Source organism: Mastigoproctus giganteus, chromosome 10, assembly GCF_048544385.1.
Source record: "Mastigoproctus giganteus isolate SK-2022 chromosome 10, ASM4854438v1, whole genome shotgun sequence".
Taxonomy (NCBI): domain Eukaryota; kingdom Metazoa; phylum Arthropoda; class Arachnida; order Uropygi; family Thelyphonidae; genus Mastigoproctus; species Mastigoproctus giganteus.
In genome coordinates, this window is record NC_143584.1 from 177,629,916 (window position 1) to 177,656,690 (window position 26,775).

Consider the following 26,775-nt stretch of genomic DNA (forward strand, 5'->3'; position numbering starts at 1 on the left):
ACAGTCTTGAAGTCCTACGTAATTGGTGATGCAGTTTTATAGGAATATAAAAACATTCCAAACTCAGCCATCAAGACATTGCTTATCATTCGTAAAATATGATCTATAAAAGCCACAGTCTGACATCTCTTTCCTCAATTGCATAATATGACGTTGTGTAGGCGTGTTTGTAACAGCACCATCTACATTTTAGTGTTCATCGAAGCATTTCATTTTACATCTCTTGTATCCAGTTCGTCAACTTATAGCTAGAGGGGTATTCCCCTAATTATGTTGTAACTCGTTTTAAAAAAATGTTACGTTAATGCTTCTACTCTGCTCTTTAAATACCAGCAACAACTTCTATTCGTTCTCTTTTCCGAGAAATCTGAAGGCGAAGTAGGTCTTTTGAGGAGCGAAGTTGTGGGGCTGGTTTTGTACTGCTGTCTAATTGGTTAAAGTTTTAAATCTCAATTTTCCGCATCCACAGGTAAGTCCTTTCGTTCTGTAGAAATAAAATATTCTATAAATTTCCCTGAATTATTCTTTAAGGTCTGTGTTTGAAATTTAAGATTTGTCCATAACTATGCCCTTGTACTAAGCAGATAGTACACTTGCCAGCGTCTGGCTACCTTGACAACATCCTTCTTCCATTCAAGGATACCAGCAAGTTCCTTTATATAATGAAGCAGAAAAAAATATGGCTTTATTCAGTGAACACTTTTGAGAACCCTTCGTCACCGTATCTTAATAGCAAATGCATTTTCTTTACAGCTTCTGCTTCCTCAAGTCCTTTGGCCTTTCCAAGATAAGCAAACATGCATTCGAATCTCATCCTGGGAGTTTTGGACTACACCGTAATTGCTGTTATGTTGACCATCTCAGCTGGAATTGGTATTTTCTTTCGATTCTCCGGAGGGAAACAGAAGACAACAGATGAGTTCCTATTAGCTGGTAAAAAAATGAATGTCATCCCTTTATCTATGTCCTTGATGGTGAGTTTTCTGGCAGGCACATCGATGATAGGTGTTCCAGCAGAAGTGTACAGATTCGGTACCGACTTCATGTACATCGACTTTACATTTTTCATTGGCGTGTTCCTGTCGACTTATTTTATTTTGCCCGTGTTCTACGGGGTTACTGGATGCACCGTCAATCAGGTATGAATTTATTTGCATACAAATGAATGATTAAAATTCCTAACTAAGCAAAATTAAAACAAAAACCCAGGAAGTCCTTAAAAGAAGCCTAACTTCTTTCAAGAGCGTTCCATTGAATGAAATGCAATTTATTGTAAAATGTGCGGCAAATAACAGAATAAATTTCGCTTGTCAGGACCATATTGGAATGACTCCAATATTTGTTCACTTCATACTCTTGGTGAACCTTAGAGAAATAAATGAACCTTAGAGAACAGTGACTTTTATGGTTCATTTAATTCTCACACTCTATTCCTCTTGTATATTAAGGACCTTCCATTGACTTAATGATAGCACCTTGCATTCCACCTTCCGGTTTGAGAAACCTCACCCCGAACAAACAGCTTCAACTAATCAAACTTACACTTCCTTAAATGCTGATCTCCAGAAAATTTTCTAGCGGGGAAATGATAACTTAGTTGATTTCAATCCTTCTAAAACTCAGTCCAGTCTTATATCTCGCAAAAAAGAAAAAAAGGAATCTTGTGCTACTTTGCTTATCTTCGACGACAATCGGATTTCTAGAAACGATAACGAATTTGATAGTATGAATTAGAGTTCTAATGCTCAATACGTTCTACGTTGATATCATATTGAGGTAAACTTCTCTTATTCCTTTACAAATAGAAAAGATAACATATCTCTATTAGGAATTACCCTGACTTCTAATCTCTCTTGATATATTATCTTTTATCATATTTTATCGGATATCATCTTTTAAGGGCACAAAAGGTGATATAGTTGTACACGTTGGCACTAATGATATCAAGAGTAGGAGACCGGCGGAATTACTTAACAGGTACACGTCACTGTTGAAAAAAAAGCCATGAATTAGGGTTGAATTTCAAAGTGTTTGCAATTCTGCCCAGACACGATAGGAAGGAATATATGATGAGAGCCTTGTCGATCAATTCGGCCCTGGAAAGATTGCGCAAGGCTCAAGGGGTAGAATTTTTTTCAGCCTGGTCTGTACTTGTTAACAGGAGAGACTGCTTCTACAGGGATGGGATACACTTAAATAGACGGGATGAAAGAATATTTGCTGATGCTATCGAGGCAGTGTTAGGTGGGTCGGAAAACTGCTAGTTGGGGGGGGATACAAGGACTAATAGATTAACAGTAGCCACTGGCAGAGGTGAAAGTGATTCTTGCACTGCTTCTATTGGAATGAGCCGCAGCCTGGAAAATAAGATGCAGGATATTTCAGAGACTGCTGGGAATCATTGGGGTACAAATAAACACATAGGTTGTGTTAGGGTAGCTAAGAAAAAGAACAGGTGCATGTATACTTGCGTGTACACCAATGCTAGGAGTTTAGTAAATAAATTTGATGAATTTGAGGTATTGCTCAAAACATCAAAGGCAGATATTGTTGGGATTTCAGAGACGTGGTGTCACACAGATATAAGGAATGCAGAACTGGAATTTGGGGAGTACAATGTGTACAGAAGGGATAGACAGGATAGGAAGGGAGGAGGGGTTATGCTATTAGTTAAGAAACACATAAAATCCAAGGAAGTGAAGCCAGTCGACATTGCTGGACAGTGCAGTGTTGAGTCAGTTTGGTGTGACATAAGCATTGGGAGATCAAAATTGAGAGTAGGAGTGTGCTATAGGCTTAATGACTCTAATGAGTATAATAAGAAACTGTACAGGGAAATAGAGTGGGCCAGTAAATCAGAGAGTCTTATAATGGGGGATTTTAATTTCCCAGATGGGTCAACTGTAGATGATCATGCCCAGGTAGCTAACAAACTAAATGAATATTTTGCATCGACACTCACACATAAGGAGTTATTCATCGAGGGGAATGCCATAGATGTATCAAACTCTGGCAGTAAGCTAGAGAATCTTGTAATAACTGAGAGTAAAGTGGAGGAGAAATTGTTGAAGATAAACACAAGAAAGGCACCTGGGGCGGATGGGATCTATCCAGTTATATTAAAGGAGGCAGCAAAGGAAGTAAGCAAACACTTAGCCATAATTAGGAGAGCTTCCTTGAACTAACGGCAGGTACCCATAGACTGGAGATCTGCAAATGTGACCCCAATTCACAAAGGAGGATCAAAGGCTGACACAAGTAATTATAGACCTGTGAGTTTAACTTCTGTTCCAGGAAAATTAATGGAGGCACTGGTTAAAGAAGCACTGCAGGATCATCTAGACAAGACTTCAGTTATAGCTCGGACACAGCACGGTTTTGTTAAGGGAAAGTCTTCCCTGACCAATTTGATTGGATACTATGATGTAGTCACAAAAGAACTGGATGCAGGGAATAACTTTGATAGTGGTTATTTTTTATTTATTTTTATTTTTTTTTTTGGCTGATGCTCCATAAGCTTGCTTTCTTGCATCAAATGCCTCTACTAATGCTAATGCTAATGCTAATTACCCTGACTTCTAATCTCTCTTGGTCTAATCTCTCTAATACCATCAGTCCACGTTGAGCAGTGTCCATTGATTACCACTCTCTGTCTTCTCCCCCTCAACCATCCCTTTATCCATAGCAGCAATTTGCCTCCAATGCCACATGGAAGACTGCTGCACAAATTGGAGCAGTGTGGCACTGGAGGCAAATTGCTGCTATGGATAAAGGGGTGGTTGAGGGGGAGAAGACAGAGAGTGGTAATCAATGGACACTGCTCATCGTGGACTAATGTTATTAGTGGGTCCATCAGGGCTCAGTGTTGGGTCCATTATTGTTTTCTGTATTTATAAATGATATTGATGATGGTATATCAAGCTTAATGTCCAAGTTTGCAGACGATACAAAGGTTGGCAGGGTTGTCAAGGACACTACTGACACTATGCTGCTGCAACAGGATCTGGAAAAGTTGAACAGATGGGCTGAGAGGTGGCAAACGAAGTTTAACATTGACAAATGTACAGTACTACATATGGGAAACAGGAATCCCAGAGCAACATATCAACTCTGTGGTACTACACTGACAGTAGTAGAGAATGAAAGGGACCTGGGGATGGTTGTGCAGGCAGATATGAAGTTCTCTGAGCAGTATAGACGGGCTGCAAGAGTAGCTCATGGTGTGTTGTCAATGATATATAGGAATTTTTCTAGCAGGGATAAGGAGGTGATTATTCCCTTGTATAAGGCAATGGTCAGGCCACACCTAGAGTACTGTATACAGGTCTGGAGGCCTCATTTCAAGAAGGATGTAGAGCCTGGAACGAGTACAGCGAAGGGCAACAAGATCAGTGAATGGAACAAAGGGGTGCTCTTACGAAGAAAGGCTTAAGTTTTGCAAATTACAGTGTCTGGAGACTAGGCACCAGCGAGGTGATCAGATAGAGGTGTATAAAGCCTTGAATGGTTTGAGCATGCTCAATGCTGATGGGATTCTTCCTCTTGCTCAGAATAATCACCTGAGAGCGCATAAATTCAAACTGAGGAAAGACAGATGTAGGATAGACGTGCGGAAATTTGCCTTTAGCCAGCGGGTGGTTGGTTGGTGGAACAGACTTCCATCCCTTGTCGTGGAAGTTGATAGCCTAAATAAGTTTAAGGCTCAGCTGGACAAGTATTTCGAACGAACAGAGGGGTGAAGTGGAAGTGGTTATTTTTTATTTATTTTTATTTACTTTTTTTTTTTTTTTGGCTGATGCTGCATAAGCTTGCTTTCTTGCGTCAAATGCCTCTACTAATGCTAATGCTAATGCTAATTACCCTGACTTCTAATCTCTCTTGGTCTAATTTCTCTTCCTTTCCATCTAAAAAAACTAGGTTTTCTCTTTCGCTCTCGGAGTTACTTTTTTTTTTTTACTCACTCTGTACAAATCTCAGATCCGGCCCTATCATGGAATATCGTTTCCACATCTGGGGCGGTGTTCCCATAACCTCTCCCAAATTTGTAGACTCCATTCAAAAGAGTGTAGTCAGGTTAATTAATGACTCGTCCCTTCACTCTCTCTCACTCACACACAGACAATCAGTTTCTGCTGCATTCCTTTTCTATAGGTTCTTTCATGGTCACTGTTCTGTAATCCCCGCACTCTCTTCAAGGCCAATCAGAGAACACATGCATAAATTAGTCAGCATCCAATTCCAAATTCACAGAAGCAACTTTTTCTCTTTATCATTTATCAGTTTTACTTCTGTTTTCTGCAACAACCTTATTTCAGATGTATTCTGGAAATTACATTCTTCTAAAACTCAAGTCTAATGTCAACAAGTGTCTTCCATCTTCTCAATCTTCAACCCATACACGATTCTAAGTAATGCAGTTGCTAATATCTTCCGTGTTTGCGGTTTTCATTAAAATGTACTGTTGAAAGACTTCAATGCGGTCTACTCTCTTGTTTAACTAATGGTTGGAAACTCTGCTCATTTCAAAACATAGGTATGAACAGAAAGTACAAACATTCGTGATCCAATTTCTGCTTACATATGCACACTCATCTGAATTAGATCAAATAAATTCCTTGACTTCATCTGACCTAATGACAGTTGCAATAATCAATATCAAAGGAAACCCCTACTCCTAGAAGCGTCCATTACAATTTCATTACCACAATGCTCTTATTTTCAATCCAGGCAATATCGTATTATTAATATTTAATTGGCCAGCCTTTGTTTTGATGACCATTTTGAACCGATCTAACACTATAAATCAGCTTCTCCAATATTAAGGGACATAATACGAAACCAAACTTTAACAATTGATTCAGAAGCTCAGTTTTAGAATGTTGTTTATATTTCAATAACTCCTGACCAGTTTGTTTCACAAATTTTTAATTGGGAGAGTACAATGAGAAAACACATGATGATGTATAACTGTACATTATAACTAGCACACTCTTGCACATTTACTTCAAATGAATGCTTAGTAATAAGTAACTGACAAAATAAACATTTGTATATTTGGAAAATCGCTTCTTTTGGTCTGCAATGTTCACATTACAGATATTGCCCAAAAAGAGATACTACTGCATTAAAATCTAAAGTTAGTCACTCATTTGAAATATTATGTGATAATAATCTTATCAAAATTACTTACAGTATTTGGAAAAGCGGTTCGGTTCAACGATCAGGATGCTTTCTTCTTTTGCTTTCTTGGTTCAAATGGTAAGTATCGCAAAAAGGTTATTATCAGTTATAATTAGTGGTTGTGCTGAATTATCTTGCAATGGTACTTTCGTACCAGTTATAATTAACAGTTATGCTAAACTATTTTGGAATAATACCTTGCCGTTAAATGCTTCTAGAAAAATGTAGTGGCTCAACTGTAAAAACAGATTATGAGATTACGGTTCCCTTTAAATGATTGCATCTACCCTTACGTTTATTTTGTCTGTAAATTGCATGTATACTCTGGTCGATTTGCCTGTTTGCTGGACGTAAAAACCCCAGTTTCTGGGGTGGGAAAACCTTAATACCTTGCTATATACGCCTGAGACCGACTAACTCAGTCACTGAGTAAAAAAAGCCACTAAAGTTCTTCGCGTCTTAGACGGGATTCGAACCCGGGTCTTTTCCAGCCGGTGTGGGGTGGACGGTGACGATACCACTCTGCTACCCGCGCACACTGGCTCAACTGTAAGGAAGCTACAGGCATGGATTTCACAAAAGTCAGTGTTTGAAATTGAGAAAAATACTGAGATGAACTGATGACAAAAAGAATGACAGAATAGAGAGAGAAATCTTTCAGAATCAGCCACCTCAATTCCGCTATGCTGTTCCTGGCAGGTTGATGCTCACGAATCTGTTCATCTACGACTTTACTGATCCGTTGACCTTTGAAGATCATGCAGAGGTCCTCATGGGTAGCACAGTTGGTACAATCACCATCCTCTACCAGGTGGAAAAGACCTGAGTTCGAATCCCGTAAATAACGCGAGGATTTTTTATGGGCCTTTTAAACAACATGGCTGAGTAGGTCAGTCTCAGACGAGGGGAGCATTCCGAAAAACTCGGGTTTTTCGTCCAGCAAACTGCACATCGACCACAGGACACACTCAATTTACAGAGATGTTATATGCAGTACAATATTGCCTAAGTTGCTGATGCACCAAAAATTATATAACAACAAACCAACCTCCAGCAGCACGAGTGGTGGACTCAAGACTGTCCTCGTATGGTTCGCGTTACACTTTAACCCTACTATTGATGCAAAAAGAAATGTAAATAAGAAACTTCAGACTATATAATCTTCTTCTGTTGTTCCACAGTTTAGTCTTTGCGTTAGCGACACCCCTTCTATCGAATTTTTCATTTTTTTACAGAAAGAAGTCATTTTCGTGTGGGCAATTAATAGCCAAACTCAGATTTTTCGTCTCTGGCCTAATAGTCCGAGGAAAGCATATTGTACTTCTTATCAAGGAACTTATGACCATATCATGTGACAACTGATATTTGCAAAGAGTACGTTTACGTCAATTGCAAATGTTTTTTATTTATTTTTTTATTTTTAGGCCAATGGTAATCACGCGATGATTTACATTGTAGCCTCTTTGATAATAATCTTACTGCTAATTTATTTCTCCTTTTATACATGCTTTGCTATTCGGAAATTAGTATTTGGTATTAATATTAGTATTTGTATTCGCTATGTGGAGAAAGAAAGCCTAGGGCTTATGCTGCACCAGCCAAAAAGAAAAAAAAAAAGTAAAATAATTAATAAATAATAAAAGTAAAGGAAATAGACAACCTATGCATTTCCCTCTTCGCGTGGGCAACTATCCAGCCGACTTTTGAATTTCCTCAAACTGTCAGCCTCAACCACCCACGTAGGTAATTTATTCCAGTAATTTATAATTCACAGGCTAAAATAAAACTTCCTGCAATCCAGTCTACGCATCTCCCCGTAACTTGAATTTATGGCCCCTAGTTATAGAATCACTTATAACCGTGAACATTTCGTCCCCATTCATTTTACTGATGCCTCTCAGAGCCTTAAACACTTCAATCAAGTCTCCTCTTAGGTGTCTAGATCCCAAGCTGAGCAACCCACATATTCGAAATATTTCCTCATATGAACGTCCTTTTTGATAATCTCACCAAGCGAGTTACCGGTCTTTGGACCCTTTCAAGAAGAACAATGTCTTTCTTTAGAAGCGGTCTCCATACTTGAACACAGTATTCCAAGTATGGTCTAACAATAGCCTTATATAATGGAATTATGACGTCCTTATCTCTACTAGCAATTGCTGGATAAATCATCGATGGGACATCATAGGCCTTCCTTGCAACCAGTCTACAATGCTCGGAGAACTTCACGTCTGACGATATCGTAACTCCAAAGTCCCTTTCTTCCACTACTGACTTTAGTTCAACTCCAACAAGGGTATAAGTTGTTTTGGGGTTGCTGTTCCTCAGGTGTACAACCTTGAATTTTGTTGAATTAAACTATAGCTGCCACTTCTCTGAAGTCTATCTAGGTCACTCTGAAGAAGCTCAACTTGGCGGTGATCTTTAACTACTCTACCGATCTTTACATCTGCAAATTTAGACATCACGCCTTCTGTCCCTACATCGATGTCACTTAAGAAAATCAAAAACAACAGTAGTCCTAATACTAATCCTTAGGGAACCCCACTTCTTATATCAACTCAATCTGAAGAATAACCATTTACCACAATCCTCTGTCTCCTGCCCTTAAGATATCTTGCTATCTATTTGAGGATATCCGTTTATTATCCTTTTTTTTTCTGCTCAAGTAATCTGGCAACTTCTTTATTCATTATTCCGTTAATTTCGGATAAGAAAGGTAATACTGGAGTACCTAAATAATTGCTTAATTCTATATTTTACAGGAACTGTATATAGCTGCAGTGTTATATGCGCCGTCCCTCGCTTTGAGTGCAGTCACCGGAATACCCAACTGGGTATCTGTGGTAGCTGTTGGGATCGTTTGCACCTTTTATTGCTCTGTAGTAAGTAATCATTCTGTCAGCAATATAATGCTAATAATTAAGTCTTAGAATATTCTGCTTTTAAATTAATAAAAATTCTATAATTATTAAAAAAAGGTTACTTAAATATTTTGTTGGGGTGGGGAAGTTTTTGTTTTAAAAAATAAAGAGCAATTTGTCACATTCTAATACTTTAAATCTGAAGATCAGAGAAATTCGTGTTAAATAATTATTTTTTTATATGTCAAAAACAGTTCAAACCATCTTGATTCTTTACCCTTTCTTTTACAGGGAGGAATGAAAGCTGTGATTTGGACCGATGTCTTTCAGGCGTTCATTATGATCGCTACCATCTTTGCCATCATCATAAAGGGTTCAATTGATGTTGGAGGATACAGTAAAGTAATTGAAATGGGATACAAAGGGCAACGTGTAACATTTCCATCGTATGTATCTATTCTAATTCATTATAGAATACATCCTAATGATCTGAACTAATTGAACTTGAAATTAAAGCAGTGGACATCTTTACAAAAGAGAAAAGATAGGAAAGAATGTCAGTTTCTTTTGATTCTTATATTCTGTAGCCAAGAAGTGATGCAATTTTAAATGCTCTTACTCAATGAATAATTCCAGATAAGGTATTATTGACTTTGTGACGCCATAGCCATTTTACAAGGTTAACCATAAAGTTCGTACTCTTTTATACGGCAAGCACTTTTGGGATTACCTAAGCACTTTCGGGATTACCTAAGGGTATTCGAAAGATGTTTCAAGAAGACTCTTCCACTGGCTTGTATTTTACATCATGCAGGCTCCACCAACACACCAATGTTGGTGTAGGTTGTGCCAGTGACATCAGTTATAAATACAAAATAAACTCAAATAAATTCCACCCAACAATAAATAAAAAAAGCTATATTTTCTGCGGCAGTGTCATAGGAACAATATTTCATAGCCATTCTGAAGAATTATAGACATGGAAACAATCGATGAGTGAATAGGTGAATTTTCCTTGTAAAACAAAACACCAGCTTTTTGGGCTTCTTAAACTTGATTGTATCTCGTAATTCAGTTTCTAAATTATCATAGCATTGTGTGTTTATTGTTTGTCCTTTTGAAAGATAATCTACCATTGATACCCTTTTGAATCCCGGAAGATAGATGCCACAAATTTGCCTGCCAATGGGACGCATCACTGATGACTTGGTCTCCTTTGGAGTTGGGAATCAGCATGGTTTCCTTGTTTTGATTGTAGTTTTGAAACTAGCAGAGAAAGAAAATATTGGTAGTGATGAAGTCGTGTTTGCCATGTGTTCATTAACATCCTTCCTCAGTAACTCCTTCATTAAAGCTAAACTCGATGAACGTTTTTTTAAATTTATGCCCGCTTGAACTTCAGTAAAATAAAACACTGTTAATCATGAACTGTAACTTTGCATGCGTTGGATATGAAAATCTTCTGAAATTCTTAATAGACGGAGAAATTAAGGATCATAAACAAAGTTAGAGAAATTTAATGAATTTTATGAGATCAGTATTAATTAAATTAATATTTGTGATTATGGTAAATAACCTACAACATATTTGTACAGATAAAAGGTGCTTTATTTTCAGTACAATGTTTTATGCTATTTTCTACTATAATATTTAATATTATTCTGAATCGGTAATTAATTAACATGAAATCGCTAGTAACAGAATACAATCTTCATATGAACGAATCAAATTTCGTTTCAGATTCACACTAGATTTCACTACCAGGTACAATTTCTGGAACCTTCTCATCTGTGGTCTTATTATGGGTGTATCAATGTTTGGAACCAGCCAGATGCAGGTGCAGCGTATGTTGACAGCAAAATCTCTATCCGATGCTAGAATGTAAGTATAAACTGTGAATGTTAATGAACTCAGCTTGCATGAAATATAAATTTAGTTTTTCATCCCGACAGTTAAACTGACCATAAAATACACGCAACTAATAGACAAAAGCATATTTCGGAGTTTTCCAGTTTTCACAATGGCGAGAATTATTAAATATAAATAATAAATCATACATAAAGTACTGCGCATAAGTCAAACAGTGGCATTAATATTCAACTATATTAATTGGCATAATTTCATATTTTTTACCTTTCAGCGCACTTTTAATAGGTTTATCATTGAACATCCTGTTTCACTTAGCTTGTGGTCTAGTTGGGCTTGTTATGTACGCCAACTTTTATCAATGTGACCCAGTTCAACTTGAAGATAATAACGTATCCTCAGCAGACAAAGTAAGTATCGATTTTTTTGTCATTTTGACAACAGAAATGACCACTGTTAATGTCTAATATTAATTTTGTAGCGAGAAAACTGGTTGTAAAGTTAACCGCTAAATGATGGAATTAGTTCTCGTCTCTGATGGATTTAAATAAGTTATGATTTGGAAAAGATTGAAAAAAATAACTGTTCTGAATTTAGACACCGTACTTATCAGTTATGTCAATGAATATGCATTTCTCTGTTGGTTCTCAACCTTATAACTTATAATCTAGCCTCAGACCTTGAAAAGTATCATTCAGATTTCTGCCTGTATATCCTGTTGCATTTTATAAACATTAAATTCAACGAGCAGCTACACTTCTTTAAACCAAAAAGAAGCTTGAAATATTTTAGCAGTTATGCTATTGTCGTAGTTATTAATATTAGAATTAAATATTCAGGCTACCCAATACCCAAATCCACAATATCAGCTGGAAGTTTATTTCAAGAATTAATAATTCTCTAGCTTTGGCAAAAGAAGTACGAAGCAGGACAAAATTTGTCATCTATTGCAAGGGAATTAGGTCTCGCTGCTTCAACAGTGAATACTATTTTAAGGGACAGTGCTAGTTTAAAAGAACATGTCAAAGGATCAACGCACTTAAGATCAACAGTGATCACAAAGCAGCGTCCAGGTGCTATATCGAAGATGGAACAGCTGTTAATAATATGGATCGAAAATCAGATTCAGAAGCAAGTGCCCCTGAGTCCAATGACTATTCAAGCAAAAGCAACGAGTATTTATAAATATATTAAGGATAAGTACGGTGAACCCCAAGCCAAGTTCGTGGCAAGCAACGGGTGGTTTAATAGGTTCAAGCATCGCGCTGGTTTCCACAACGTTGAAGTATGCGGTCAAGTCGCCAGTGCCGATTCTGCAGCTGCAGAGAAATTCTGTGATGTGTTGGAAAAAATTAATGATGAAGATGGCTATTCGAAGCAGCAAATTTTTAACGTTGACGAGACGTATTGGAAAAAGGGCCGGAACGAACATACATTGCCAAAGAGAAAAATACAATGCCGGTTTTCAAGACATCAAAAGATAGGGCCACCCTCTTACTTGGGGCTAATGCAGCGGGAGATTACAGATTAATACCACTGCTTGTGTACCATTCTGGAAATCCCCGTGCATTAAGGCCGTCAATAAAGCCGCCCTACCCGTGCATTTCCGATCGAACCAGAGAGCATGGATAACAATATCTCTCTTTGAGGGTTGGTTTAAATGCTGCTTCATTCCCGAGATTGAAAATATCGTAAAGACAACTACGTTCCTTTCAAGATTTTGCTTCTATTAGATAATGCTCTTGGACATTCTACGCATCTAGATGATTTTAATTCGATCGTGAGAGTCATATTTCTACCGCCAAACACGACTTCCCTCATCCAACCTATGGATCAGGGTGTTATTTCGAATTTAAAAGCATACTATTCACGCATAACATTTTTCTCAGGCATTGTCTGCAGTAGACGGTGAGAAAAATTTTACGTTAAGAGACTTTTGGAAATCTTACAATATTTGCCACTCCATTATTAATAAGACCTGGGTGTAAATTACTAAAAGTTGTTTAAATGACGCATGGAAGAAAATATGCCCACGGTACGTAAAAGGCTACGGAGGATTTGAAAAAGACGAATCAAATGAAGAGGTTACAGATAAGATTGTAAAGGTTGCAGAACTTCTTCAGTTGGAGGTTGATGCCAAAGACGTGGAGGAGTTAATAGAGGAAGAAGAGAAAGAATTATCTAACGAAGAACTTATTGACTTGCAGGCGCTTGCAGTGAAATAAGAAAATGCTGACGAAGCTCAAGATGAACCAAATGAGCAGCCGAGACGCTTCATCGCCAGAGAGATGGCAATGGTATTCTGTGAAATTGCATCGGCAATGGCGAGGTTTGAGAAGATGGATCCTGACAGTGAACGATTCTTAAAAGTTAACAGAGAGGTGAATGATATGCTTGCTTGCTACAAAGAAACCTACGATGAAAAGAAAAAAGCCACCGTCCAGTCATCCATTAATATGTTCTTTCGTAAGCGATTGAGGACCGACCCCTTCTAAATCTCCACAGCCCTCAACCTCCGCAGCGGCATACTTATCATCTGAAGATGTCGATTCTGGCAAAGATGCTCGAGAGGTAAAACTTACTGACGTTATGCCTGTCTCCTCTCTTTTTTTGTAATTTTATAATTTTGAAATTTTTTTAAATTGCCCGCTTTTGTAATTTTTCTGCGCACGAGATAAAAAATTGAATAAATACAATAAATAATTCCATGTACGTGTTCTTCGAACATTTCTTTTTGATTCAATTAATTCAGTGAGCACAGTTGCGAGTGCTGTACAAGCATGGGGGAAATTCCCCCACTTACGTAGGGTTCTGCGAAACGCAACCCTTACGTAAGTCGAGGAGTTCCTGTACGTACATATTACATATACAGATAGTAATCAAACATGAAAACGTGGTTTGAATTTTTATCACTACGCTAATCTAATAAATTATATAAATTATATAATTTATTATATAAAATTAATTATATAAAATTATAATTATATAAAATAAATTTTATATAATTGTATTTATCTTTACAGCTCATCCCATATTTCCTGATGATTTCCTTTAGTGCATTTCCGGGACTTTGTGGCTTCTGTATTTCAGGAATTTTTAGCGCTTCATTAAGTACAATTTCTTCTGCAGTTAATTCTCTCACTGCTGTGACAATTGAAGATATTATAAAGCCTTTGTGTACATCGAAATGTGTTTGGAAACATTCTGCTTTCATAGCTAAAGTCATGGGTAAATATTTAGTGCAGAGGAGAGCTTCTGATCAGTATAATTTGGTTTAAATAAATTTTGTTGTAATATTAAACGTTCACATTATCTACATAGTTAAGTTTGCGGTTTCCTCTTGAGGATCAATCAAATTAAATCATTTAAAAGGAAAAGTTTTTGTAGTATTAAAAACATAAGACATCAAAATTATATTATTTAATTAATATCTTAAAAGTTAAGTTATAAATCCGTATAATTATTTAACTATTTTATTTTTAAATTTACATAAAGTAGAAAAGAATTCAAATAAAAAATCCCTTTATTTAAAATTTTATTTAAAGATTTTAATGTCAAATTTTAAATAATTTAAAATTTGTCATTTAAATCCTTTTCCTAATAAGTAATTATAATATTGTTTTTTTTTTTTTTTTTTAATCCCAATTAGCAATATTTTACGGAAGTTTATGCATAGCACTGACATTTCTGATTGGTTTGTTTGATGGGGTGGTCCAAGCAGCCCTTACTGTATTCGGAATAATGAGTGGACCGATGTTAGGCGTTTTCATGCTTGGAATGTTTACTGTCAGGACCAATGAAAAGGTAATTTGTTTCGTTTTACCCTTCACAAACAAACAAATAAACCTTTCTGGGATCATACAAGCTCTTATAATATATTTATTAATTTATTTCTCTAAGTTAACTTCTTGTTTCTATATTCACATTTAGGGCGCTACAATTGGACTAGTTCTGGGAGTTATACTTGCTGCTTGGATCGGATTCGGGTCGAGTTCAGCTAACAATTCAGCAGCAGTGCTACCGTTATCTACAGATCTATGCAATAACACTTTAAATGGAACAATGAATGAAATCCTTGCAATCAGTCCCACTGATAATACTACAATGCAAATAGGCGAAGAAATAATTAAGAAAGATGCGTAAGTATATAATTTTTTAAATTATTTCTAAGTGATCAAACCAGTTAATCTAAATACATCATACCAAAAATATTTAGCCCGCTTTTAAATACGATTTCTCGTATATACAACAGTACGTTTTCTGCATGGGACCGAAAGACCACATAATAACCAATCTTGTGGACTACTAGCATCACGTTGACATTGTTCAATATACAAGTAAGCTATCAAAACCTGGAGACTGCTTATATGAATATTGTTTCAAGATTCTTCACATGTAGAAATTAGCCAAAAGAAGCATTGAATAGAGGTGTGGTAAGAAGAGATCTACCAATCATCAATTCGGGAATTAGGCACAATGTGCTAGTAGGCCAGTTTTGCATCACCATCTGCAGCAGGCTGACTAGAAGGATGTATAAGTTCAATAATCAAGAAAGACCAGTACAGGAAATTTTAAAATTATTTATAAATTTGATTAAACCATCTTTTGTTAAGATAAGATTATGAAGTGGCTTCCTTTCTCATGGAGATTTGTTCTATAGTGGGAGGGTCTTTAATTTTTTTAATAAAAATGTATTTTAACATATTTTGCGTTATCTTGATACGATAGTGTTCTCTTTAAACTTTTTTAAATAAAATTATTATATATTTATTTATAGAATAACATACTATGAATATTTTGTTCCTAATTTTGGTTATTTATGTTTCAGCGACGTCTTCCCACTGTACAGGGTGGCATTTCTCTGGGTTTATTTCATCGGCTGGTTTATAACCTTTTCCCTTGGTTATTTAATAAGTATTTTAACAGGTAAACTATAATTAGTATTTAATAGTCCAGTAAATGTATATATTTAGCTTAACAACAGAAAATTTAATTATTTCTATTTTTTAATTATTTACAATTTAGCGTTATATCGTTTTTTACCCTTATAAAAAAAGAAAAGCGTCTTCTTAATTATTATAATGTAAAGTTCTAGACAGTATTTGTACGTTGTAAAATAAAACAGACATATGCATTGTCAAATAAATAAATAACATATTTATTTATTAATATACGCATTCACTGGTAGACATACTCGTATATTTTATTGTTGTCTAGCTGGCGCCATCTACTGGCCGAGTTTAAAAATGCTATTTGTAACGATCACATTCAATTTGTTTTTTTTTTTTTTTTATAAATCTGAAAGATAAAAAATAAATATATATATAAATAAATAAAGTGATTATAAAAGAGATGAATATAAATAAAGGTAAAATTTATTAAATTAAAAATAAGGATATGTTTTTGGGATTTTTAGTCTCTATTACAATTAATAATATTATTAATTGTAATAATATTATTAATTAATAATATAGTTAATAATAAATACCTATTAATTAATAATATAGTTAATAATAAATACTTATTAATTAATTAATATTTATTGATTAATAAATATTAATAATAATGTAATTTTATTAATAATAAAAATAAATAAATATAAACAGCGTTTTGATTAGTTTTTGATTTCCGTTTAGGTCCAAACAAAGAGATTCCTTCAGAACTTTTGAGTCCATTATTACGCAAGTGGTTCCCAACATTGCAAGAGGAACAGGAAATGAAGTAATTGTGCCTAATGTGGTTTATATTTTATTTTTTTTTCCCTATAGAAACTCGATAAAGTACGAAGTAGTAATGTATCACCATAATGCTGCTTAAACCGAAATGGATTGTATGATTGGTGTCAGAATATATATAATATGTAGATATTATGTACAGTTATTTCTGCTATAGATGTATATTTATTTGATTACATAAGTCTCCTAAAAGTGCTGTGTAATATTTAGTTTTTTCAACACTACTTATGAAATACGGTATCGATCACCAAATGTTACAAGACTATTTTATTTTATTTAAATTAAAATAAAATAGAAGCCAATATTCCAATTAAATCCCTTTAAGTGTCACTGGGGCTGCTGACACCCATATTTCTGCTCGTACACTACAGTAGTATAAACGTTATACGCATATAGATTCGATGAAAGTTGCAGCGGTTATGTGAAGCATTTGATGGCACTTCCTTCAACAGAAGAGGTTATGATGGCAGGACATTGCCTCAAGGAGGATATAGGTTGAACTGATTTTTTCGTGATTAATCTTTAAACAGAGCTGTGGAAAATAATTTTCAAATATGGGTTTTGATTTACTATGGATGACATGACAAACTCATCGTTGCTGGAATTGTTGGTAGCGGGGATTTTTATATTGTCAATGTATGTTACACACCAGATAGGACACTACCTGGACCGACCCCTGCCCTTATGATGATTCTGGATGGTTTTGTTCTGTCTTTTTCATCAGGTGGCTTCACAGAACCACAATAGGTTGCCAAGAAATTTGATCAGAGGACCAACACTGTCCAGGACCACAAGACAAGAGGTTCTAAAAGCAGCGAATGCTGCTTTTATAACCTCTTGTCTTATGATCCTAGTTATAATGGGACGCTGAGATGTCATAATATGCTGGGGAAGGATAGGAAACCTACCAGGTTCAATCTACTCTTATGTTTAAAGTGCCAAGTAGCTGACGAAAGCAGTGAGGCGTCTGATATAATGCCTGTGAATTGTGTGCATTCTATGGTAGGTTTGCCTGTTTTCGGAGGAAACATCAGAGTTTCCATGATAAAACTTAAACCCTCGCTCAAGACAACTAACAAAGCCGCGTTGTGAAAAATCCCATAAAATTTCCACTCATCTCGACGGAATTCGAACTAACCTAGACCATGCTCACACGTTATGAAAGGACGGTGATCGTAACCACTGCGATAGCCACGAAGGCTTGAATTTTTACGTGAGATGTTTCAGTGCAGATAAATATTCTCAAAAAACTTCTTAGCAGAGGTTTAAAGAGTAAATTTAGCGATTTCATATACACTGAATAGTCATAGTTAGAGTAACATATGCACATAATATGCACTAAGGAAATATTTAGTTTCAGGATAATTATGACAGCCATCATAGTATCGATGAATATTAAACCAATATGTAAAATAAGAAGTGCATTCAGAGATTTCCACAATTTAATAATTATCTCAATATTTTCTGTTACATTTTTTCACTTTTCTTTTCTACAAGTCAAGACGTTAATTTTTTCTTGTTACAGGTGAATAGAGATGGTTCGTTTTCTACAGCTAAGAAGAGGAGCAACTTAGACGTAACCATAAGTAACAGTGGATTGCGAAGATGCACACTGTATGATAACACGGACTAAGAATGAATTCATCGATTAAAGATGGTTGGAAATGAACCGAGGACAATCAAGAATGATCTCTACCATGCCCAAAAACGAGCAAATGTATCCATGCTGAATGATTATTGAGGGAAAAGTAAAGAAAGTTTTCCTTGGGATATATCATTCCCAAACACATGCAAGTGTCATATTTTGAAGTCATAGTTATTCTATGAAACTGGTCCATATTGAAACTAGTCCATATCTCACGCCATGGATCGTAGTAAAGTTTTAAAAAAGAAGCTACAGGCAGTTTCTTCTGCTGAATAGCTAATGGATCAAATTCAGTTACAAGGCTTCACAAATTAACTGAGATTACCATTAAAAAGAGGCAAGGTATAATTCTTATTTATGGGAAATGACAATGCTCTCCCCTTACCTGGGCGACCTTTTCGGTAGATATTACCATCTCATTTCTATCGAGAACCCCTTCACTGTTGCATCTGTAGCTCAGTTGCGATTTATTTCTGAGATAGTTTCTTTCCAATAAAAGACTGAATGATTTTAAATCAATCGCAAATAAAGCGGTTTCATTTGTGAATGGCCTGTCATTGTATAAATTGAATTGCATCAATGATTTAGTCACTGATTCCCTTACAGAGACACTGAAGACGAAATGAAATGTGTCTAATGGAACCACATTGATTCGTTGCCATCCAAAAAGTGTTATGAGATAGCTTCTGAGGATTCGAAAGGCATTTTAGGATGCATAGACAATCCTCACTGGCCTACCGTAGGCTTAAAGGCACGAGGATCATTATAGGAGAGATATGCAACTCTCCTGAACAAGAAACTATCGTTATTATTAAAAACGTTTTGCAGCAAAATAGACCAAAGCAGTATGATTTTTCATATCATTAACACATTTCGAAAACAAATAACCATCATTTTACAATAAGAGCTTTTCCAGATGCACCAGTTTTACAGCGAGCTAAAGATTCCCCAATATCCCATTCTCCAATATCGTCCAAAAGTGGTATAAAAGACGTGTCGACCAAGTATTAAGATAATACCAAGTAATGCCTTTTTTCATAATCTCCATACGCTTTTTATTTTAAAAAAAAGTTGAAATTTCTAAATGCACTTCGTGCAATGTCAAGATATTTCAAAAGTGGATGAAGACGTAGTTGAAGAAGTTGTACTACACAGTGCCCAAATGTAAAACCTTACCTATGTTACACATAAGCGATCAAATGATAAAATATGCACCTCGCAGGATAAATTCAACTGGATGGAATGGATTCCATCGCATCATGTCTGGTATATATTAGACTACTTTTGTATGAAATTACATTTCCGATATGGTCAAACATAAGAATTTACTTACTGGATACCAGCTTCAAGGACAACGCATAAATTAATTCTCTATGAAATGGAATCTCTCTGACTGCAGAGGTCACTGAAAATTCCTGAAGTTTTTTGGAACACAACCAGTGCATTGACTTAGATAACAAGAGTGTCATCCTAAACTTCTTCCTTCTTTGTCTAGAATAAACAGCAAATTGTCTCTCCACGATGCTGAAATAGTCTTTGCCACTTTGTTTGCTATTCAAAACAAGTAGTGGAACAATCCATGGCTTAATAACATCTTAATAAAAGTATAGATAAGTAAATACTGTAATTTTTGCTTTGAATTCAACTAATGTTGTTCCATTTCAGTTTTTTTGAATTCAAGAAAGTTAAAAGCTGAAATAATGGCTTCCTAATTAGACTACTCCCTGCGATTGACAGTGGTAAATCACTGGTAGTAAGGATGGAATTAGCCTAGCTATGCATTAGCATAACTCGCGCCAAATGATAACTATCGCAGCGTGTAGAAGGCGTAATGGAGTTTCTTCTTCCAGTTGGAACTTATATAAATTGAAAGCCCACAGGAGTAAATTTGTAAATGGAGAGAATCTTGTCATGATTAACCCGACACCTGCATGTTTTAAGAACCATTTTATTGATACCATATTTACTGACGTATCATCCCTACTTTGGAAAACGATGCATGTTGTATTCTTGTCGATAGACTCGAAATCATATTTTGGTAACTGGAAGGCATTAGTTTGGTCTACTCCTTCTTCAACACAATGGTCAATTCAGTTACTGATTTCCGCCGTATTCACTGGCTCGAAATCAACGTTCCGTTTCATCCCAAAGCTATAATGTAAGTACCCAGATACGTAATTTCAGATGAAGGAAACGATGCAAATGTCCGTCCCAGCATTGGATTTCTAAAAAAAACATTTGTGGTCAGACAGCTGGCTTTGTGAAATCTATGGATTTCTTGGGGCTTATAAGATAGTTTCCCATTCTGTTGGATGCAGTTCTTAGAGTTATTCAAACAGCAGGACACATAAAAAAAGCAAAATTTCCAGACATATATAATGGGCAGTAACAAGACCAACTGCAACCCCAGCTCAATTATTTATGATGCTAATTCAGTTACACTGATCGGCAAGGATTTTGAAACCAAAATGGAGGCAGAGAGGTTTTCTGTAATTTCTATATGCTGATTTAAAAATGGAGCAAAATATTGCCGGTTCTATATCTTTAGATATCATCGTGTTACCTTTTAAAATTAGAGTTTTCTAAAAATTCATAAGGACATATGCAATTCAGATTTCATTTTTAAAAGACTAGACTAAACATACTGCCTGCCCTACCATTAATATCCGGTCACCTGCCTTTAGACAAAAAAAGAGCTTTTATTGTGTTATTTAATATTTTGTGCTGAAACCTTTTGCTTTTATGACTGACTTCAATCTTTGCGGCATACTCTCAACCAGATTTTATAAATGGCAGGTGATACGTCCCTCCACTCGGTCTTTAACGCAGCCACCAGTTCGGCCTTGTTCTTTGGACGATCTCGACGTGCACGTACCTGACGATCCAATACATCCCATAGATGCTCGATAGGGCTCAGATCTTTTGGACTGGCCAATCCAACTTTTCCACACCCATGTCCTCAAACCACTCTCTTGCAACCCGAGAAGTGGCATGGCGCGTTGTCTTGTTGATACAGGTATGGGCCTTCTCCGAAGTATTGCCATAATGCTGGAAGTGCATAATTGTCCAGGTTGTCCTGGTATTGCACAGCATTCGTGGTTTTGTCGATGGCGACTAATGCGCCCAAGCCAAAACATGAAAAGCAGTCCCATACCATGACTCTGCCGCCATCAAACTTCATTGTTGGGAGGATACAATCAGGAAGAAACTGTCTCTTGGCATTTGCCACACCCAGGAACGGCCATCAGACTGGTAGACTGCGTTCCTCGACTCGTCTGTCCATAGGACTGTTTTCTACTGCTCTACAGTCCAGGATTCGCGCTCCTTACACCATGTTAATCGGGGGTCCAGCATTTATTGAGGTGATCAATTCTGTTGAACACTTGAGGTAATTCTGTTGAACGTGTCATCTTGCGTGATCACTTTTGAAATTGATCTAGAGCGAAGGTCACTTTTAAATATTTATGTCAATTTAACAGATATCGATAAATTAGGTAAGCTTGGTTTAACTCAGCAATGTAATCTATTCAGAAAGAGTAGGTGAAATTTTATATTGCTGGGAGAAAAAGAAAAGGATGCTAATGTCCAGCACTGGAAATCCGAATAAACACATTTACTGTTAGTCAACTCAATGACTTAGTAAAATCTATGGGTTTCGTTCGGTTTAGATGATAGCTTCCGATTTTCGGATTTCAAAAATTTGGCAAGTACGTATACAGGTGTATGTAAATGGGCATAACTGTGCTGAAAAAGCAGGTAAGACTTGATGCTTCGATATTCATTTATTTTTTCTTGTTAGCCATTGATATCGAATTTCTTGAGACATATTTTGCCTCTTTATATAATTCTATGGTTGCTTCGGATATCGTTCAAAACCTACAGTAGACAACCAAAGATTGTGTAGGTCATTTCCATCAATCCTTATTTCTAGATAGTGGTGCCAGTTAGAAGTGGTGCCAATCTTGACGGAATCAGTGCAATTTTTTCCTTACGGTATCTCCATTTTGGCCTCGTGCTTCACTCAAATCAAATAGTGTCCAATGAAATCTTTTGATCGATATTTTTGTCCTTACGGACTGATTCTCTCTGACGACTTCTCCTCTAACAATTTAGAAAAATTCGCTGCGTAGTCGGACGTATCCGGCTTCCAACTGCATTATGCTGATGTTTGTTCAGGTTTTGGTGTGGCCAGAGCAACATAAAGCTATCGACACATCATGAATAACCACAACCTATAAGTTGGTACAGGGAGTGTTTTGTTGGGAGTTCATAAGCACGTTTAAATCATGTGAGAAGTAAATAAACATCGGTACAGATAACGTTCATCTCATTTTGTTGAGTGCCTACCATTCTATTAGGATAATAAATGTGTACATTTTGCTTTCATCGCATCCAACTATTTGAGAAGTTTAATGGAGAATTCTCCCTCCTTCAAGTCCCTGCAGTTACGAAACCTAAATCGCATCGCACCATATTTGAGAGTATAATACCTCACTGGCAATTCAATGTGCAGGGTGTATTATGTCCCTTTCCTCCCCAAAGTTTCTGGAAGTTAATTGAGTCCGTGTCAAGATGAAATGCTGCTATATTGTGGACATAATGATTCTTCACGATATCAGAATATACGAATGTACGTAATAAATTTCGTATATCCATGGTGTGAAAAAAAGGTCATAAACGTTCTTGTAGTCTAGGCAGGACTCGAACTTTGGACCGTTTAAATACAGTGTGGAAAGCAGCAATTGTATCCACAAGCTAACTGTGAGGGCATTTTACTTCCATTATAGAGATACCTACTAAAGCAAGCATTGCGTGTATTACGCTATTCTTGGCTTTGAATTCACCATAAACTCAGTCTGGTGACAATTTTGTCTCTAATAACGAAAGTATAGCCTTTGGAAGTTATTCGTCGTTTAAGAATCAGAACAAAAAATAATAGGCATCCTTCGAAGATACCAGGCGAGTAAGGAGAATGCAGTTAGAGATTATATATAAAGTGGGTAGGAAATACTAGTGTATCAGTATTTACGAACATAAATCTCAATCAGAGTCAACGGAGTTCGAGAGAGCTATAATTTTCGGTTTTCATATAAATATTTGTCACTGTGTGTGTTACAACGGAGAGTTTGGAACTTTTGAATTGCGCATTGCCCAATACTGTGAAAGGATAAAAAACTGAAGGTGACAATATGATCTAGTATACCACAAATATTGATGGATGGAAGTAGGTGAACTCTGAAGAGAATGATTAAATCATCTCTGAAAATCTAGCTGCAAAAAATGACATTATCAGATATTAGTTCAAGAATACAAAAAGACAGAACAAATCTATCTAAAGAACAGAACAAAAAGAACAATCTAAAGAACAGAACAAAAAGTATGCCATATCGTTTGTGGAAGGTTTTAGCTTATGCGCCATCATGGTTAGCACAGTTGCTAGAACAGCCTTCCTCCCCACACCGGTAGAAATGACCTGAGTTCGAGACCCGTAGATGGGTCTGGAACTCAAGTTTTTCTAAATTTTATGGGTCTTCTTCACAACGTGGTTGAGTTAATCAGTTTCAGGCGAGAGGAACCATGTTTTTTTTCCCCCGAAAACTCAGGTTTCTCGTCCAGTACAGAGGAAATCGCCCATAGAACACAAGCAATTTACAGACATCATACATGGAGCAATATGGCCTTATCGCTGATGCTCCTAAATGCTATATGAGTATGGAGTAAAGTATGACATATGAGTTTCGGAAAAGTTTTAGCTTACGAGCTTCACGTAGCGTCAACTAAGGTAGGCATTGTGTGAAATATGTGAAGACCGTCCTTCGTGGACCTTGGAGTTACTCAACCTAATGATAAACCCTGGCGGTCAAATGTGAGTTCTGAGAATTGGTAGAGTACACTGCACACCGCAGTGTATTGACCAAACATTTAATTTCAAGAAAACTTAATGGTTCGGTCAATGCACTAGTAGGCGCCGGATGGATTCTGATCAGTCCTCTGAAATTTCCTGGTGATTGAAAGCACCACGAAACCTCAGAGGACTGATCGGAATCCGTGTGATAGGACTGCTTGGTCAGTTTGGCTACAGTGCAAGAGGAAGGACTGTACATGATTCCAGATGGCTAATATCTTGAATCAGTGAAAAGCCCTCCGCCAAGGACAGTTATTTTTATTAGGGCGAAATGCGGAACCAGCTTATTCTTTACTTCTGTATTAGTGGTGCATTCGTCTGCACTACTTCTTTTCAAATTAAATCACATTAGGCAAGATGTCTTACATTAGGTAAGACGTCTTGCCTAATGTGATTTAATTTGAAATGATACAGCGGCCCTCGTGGGCAGCACAGTTGGTGGGATTTCCATCCTTCCTACACAGTGTGTGAAAGACCTGGGTTCAAGACCCATCGATGACGGAAGGAATTTCTATGGGATTTCTTCCTGACGTGGCTGAATTAGTCGGTCTAAAGAGAGGGCAGCAAGGTTTTCCCTCTTGGAAACTCAAATTTTTCGTGCAGAAAACAGAAAATCGACCACAGGAGACACGAAATATAAGACAATACACATACACGGAGCAATATGGCCTTAGTCGCTGATGTTCCTAAAACCCTACAACAACAAAAATAACAAAGTGATGTAGCATAGATGAGTCCTCCGACCTTATCCTATCGATATATAAACAAAAATATATTTCAATTTTCAGTGAGGTCATGGATCTTCGGGGAAACAAGCAACAATTGACCATAGTGACGTCTATATCTCTGAGAGTGAACTTTTCTGCATTGTCTTCTTGTCTTTATGGCTAAGTGATCTGAATATACCAATTTTAAAATCCTCTTTTCGCTGTCGCATAATGCACCGCTGGACAATTGCCACCCCGATAGGTTTTAATTCAGAGCAGTCTGAGATTATCCTTCTTCATTCACGTGATGTTTCCATTTCCTCCTATATGCTATTTCGTACACAATTACGTCTATTTTCACTCCTTCCTTGGTGTCTCTTCTTAAGTCCTTGCCATTTAGGCTAAATATCTTTCTAAGTATTCTTATTCTCTTATTTATTGGGCTGATTTATTATTTATGATCAATTTACATGACGCCATCTTTGATTTTTCGCAAACCATTGGTTTTAATCTTGGTGCCCTTGCGAATAGCACAGTGGATATAATCACCGTCCTTCCCATACTGGTCAGTGACACAAGGAATTTTTATTGGCTATTTCCCAACGTGGCAAACAGGAAGGTCGACCAGAATACACGCATTTTACAGACACAGCATATTGACGCCTTATGGCCTTAATTGTTTTGATGTTTAATACAGAAACATACAAGGGAAAACTAGCTCCCTTTTTCCTGCAAATGTTATGCCAAATTATTTCGGGTTCAGTCCAGAATTAACCCTATTAAAAATGAGTTGAAGCAAAACATAATACCAAATTGCCAATATACCTGAACAACACCCATATTTGAATAAAAAAGAAGTAATAATTATTAATTGTAATTACTTTGTTGAATTGGCAGAAAGAAATCTCCAGTGTCCAGAGATTATCCTTCTGAGGAAGGATAATCTCTGGACACTGGACTTAATAGAGCAGAATACGGCGTCAAATTAGGGTTTATAAGTTAACACAGAAATACGATGATTGGTTGATTAAAAAAAAGAAACATTACAAGTTAATTATTGATTAGCAGAGAGCCGCAAGTTTTCTAATGGTCTCTTTCGTATTTCTTTCAGTAATATGAAAAAGGTCCCTCTCCTCGAAGACTCCAAGAAATCCATGACGAATTCTGTCCACGATGTCATAAGTTATCGAGATGAGTAAAACTTGATATACGCTAAAAATCAAGATCTCGTCAATGTACAGTACTTTAAAAAAATTACTTGTAAAGTTATGTCGAATAAAATACAAAAAACCGAATCCAATTTTTTTCGGATTACTGGGCATGACAGGTTACGCAAATCGGAAAACGTTTATTCGAATTAATAGAGCAAAATAACATAAAATTCGATAACTTATCATATGTTGTGAAACCCTCTTCAAGATCCCACCAATGTTTTTTTTTTTTAAACAGAATTGTCTATTAGGAAATCACCAAACTTCAAAGGATCCTGCCAAGCTCTCAGAAGATGGAGTTGTAGGTAGGCTGTAGAATTTAGAATCAACAGAAAAACTAACACAAGCGCATAGCTTTCTCTAATGGATGTCTCAAGACGTCCGTAGGGATCTGCAGGCATGCTGCCTGCAAGGCCTTCCACAATAAAGGTCGGTTACGTGTCAGGAGGCCTCTCTGGAACTTCTATAAGGCTCTCTGGTAGGTTTGTGGATTCAGGAGGACTGGAGGCTGACGGTAGAAAATGTTTTGAAGTGAACTTTGAAATGAAGCCTGACAAAGCCCTTTTGTTTAACTTTAATACTAATGGTTCAAATACAATTAGCCAGCTTGAGTATTTTTAAGCACTACATTTCTTTTAAATAGCTAACTCGTCATGGATTCT

The 26,775-nt window shown here is 36.5% G+C and overlaps 1 protein-coding gene across 2 annotated transcripts; it reads left to right on the plus strand.

Annotated features, from left to right (window-relative positions):
- The first annotated feature begins 364 nt into the window (after positions 1–364).
- Positions 365–26,125, plus strand: LOC150079568 (putative sodium-dependent multivitamin transporter). Of its 2 annotated transcripts, none has more exons than XM_090382534.1 (13): positions 365–469; positions 754–1,139; positions 6,193–6,258; positions 8,946–9,065; positions 9,336–9,490; positions 10,785–10,925; positions 11,185–11,320; positions 13,934–14,138; positions 14,560–14,714; positions 14,841–15,049; positions 15,739–15,836; positions 16,547–16,631; positions 26,014–26,125. In XM_090382534.1, exons 2-13 carry the CDS (start codon positions 798–800, stop codon positions 26,099–26,101), a joined length of 1,800 nt encoding a protein of 599 aa, XP_090238660.1. In that variant the 5' UTR covers positions 365–469; positions 754–797; the 3' UTR covers positions 26,102–26,125. The 2 variants fall into 2 exon arrangements, with proteins under 2 accessions (XP_090238660.1, XP_090238661.1); XM_090382535.1 differs by lacking the exon at positions 26,014–26,125 and adding an exon at positions 18,171–18,355.
- Positions 26,126–26,775: the final 650 nt, after the last annotated feature.

Coding starts and splice junctions, on each gene's coding strand:
- LOC150079568 (XM_090382534.1), top strand. CDS start 798: ATGCATTCGAATCTCATCCTGGGAGTTTTGGACTACACCGTAATTGCT. Junction 6,259..8,945: donor TTGCTTTCTTGGTTCAAATG/GTAAGTATCGCA, acceptor TATATTTTACAG/GAACTGTATATAGCTGCAGT. Junction 11,321..13,933: donor ACGTATCCTCAGCAGACAAA/GTAAGTATCGAT, acceptor TTATCTTTACAG/CTCATCCCATATTTCCTGAT.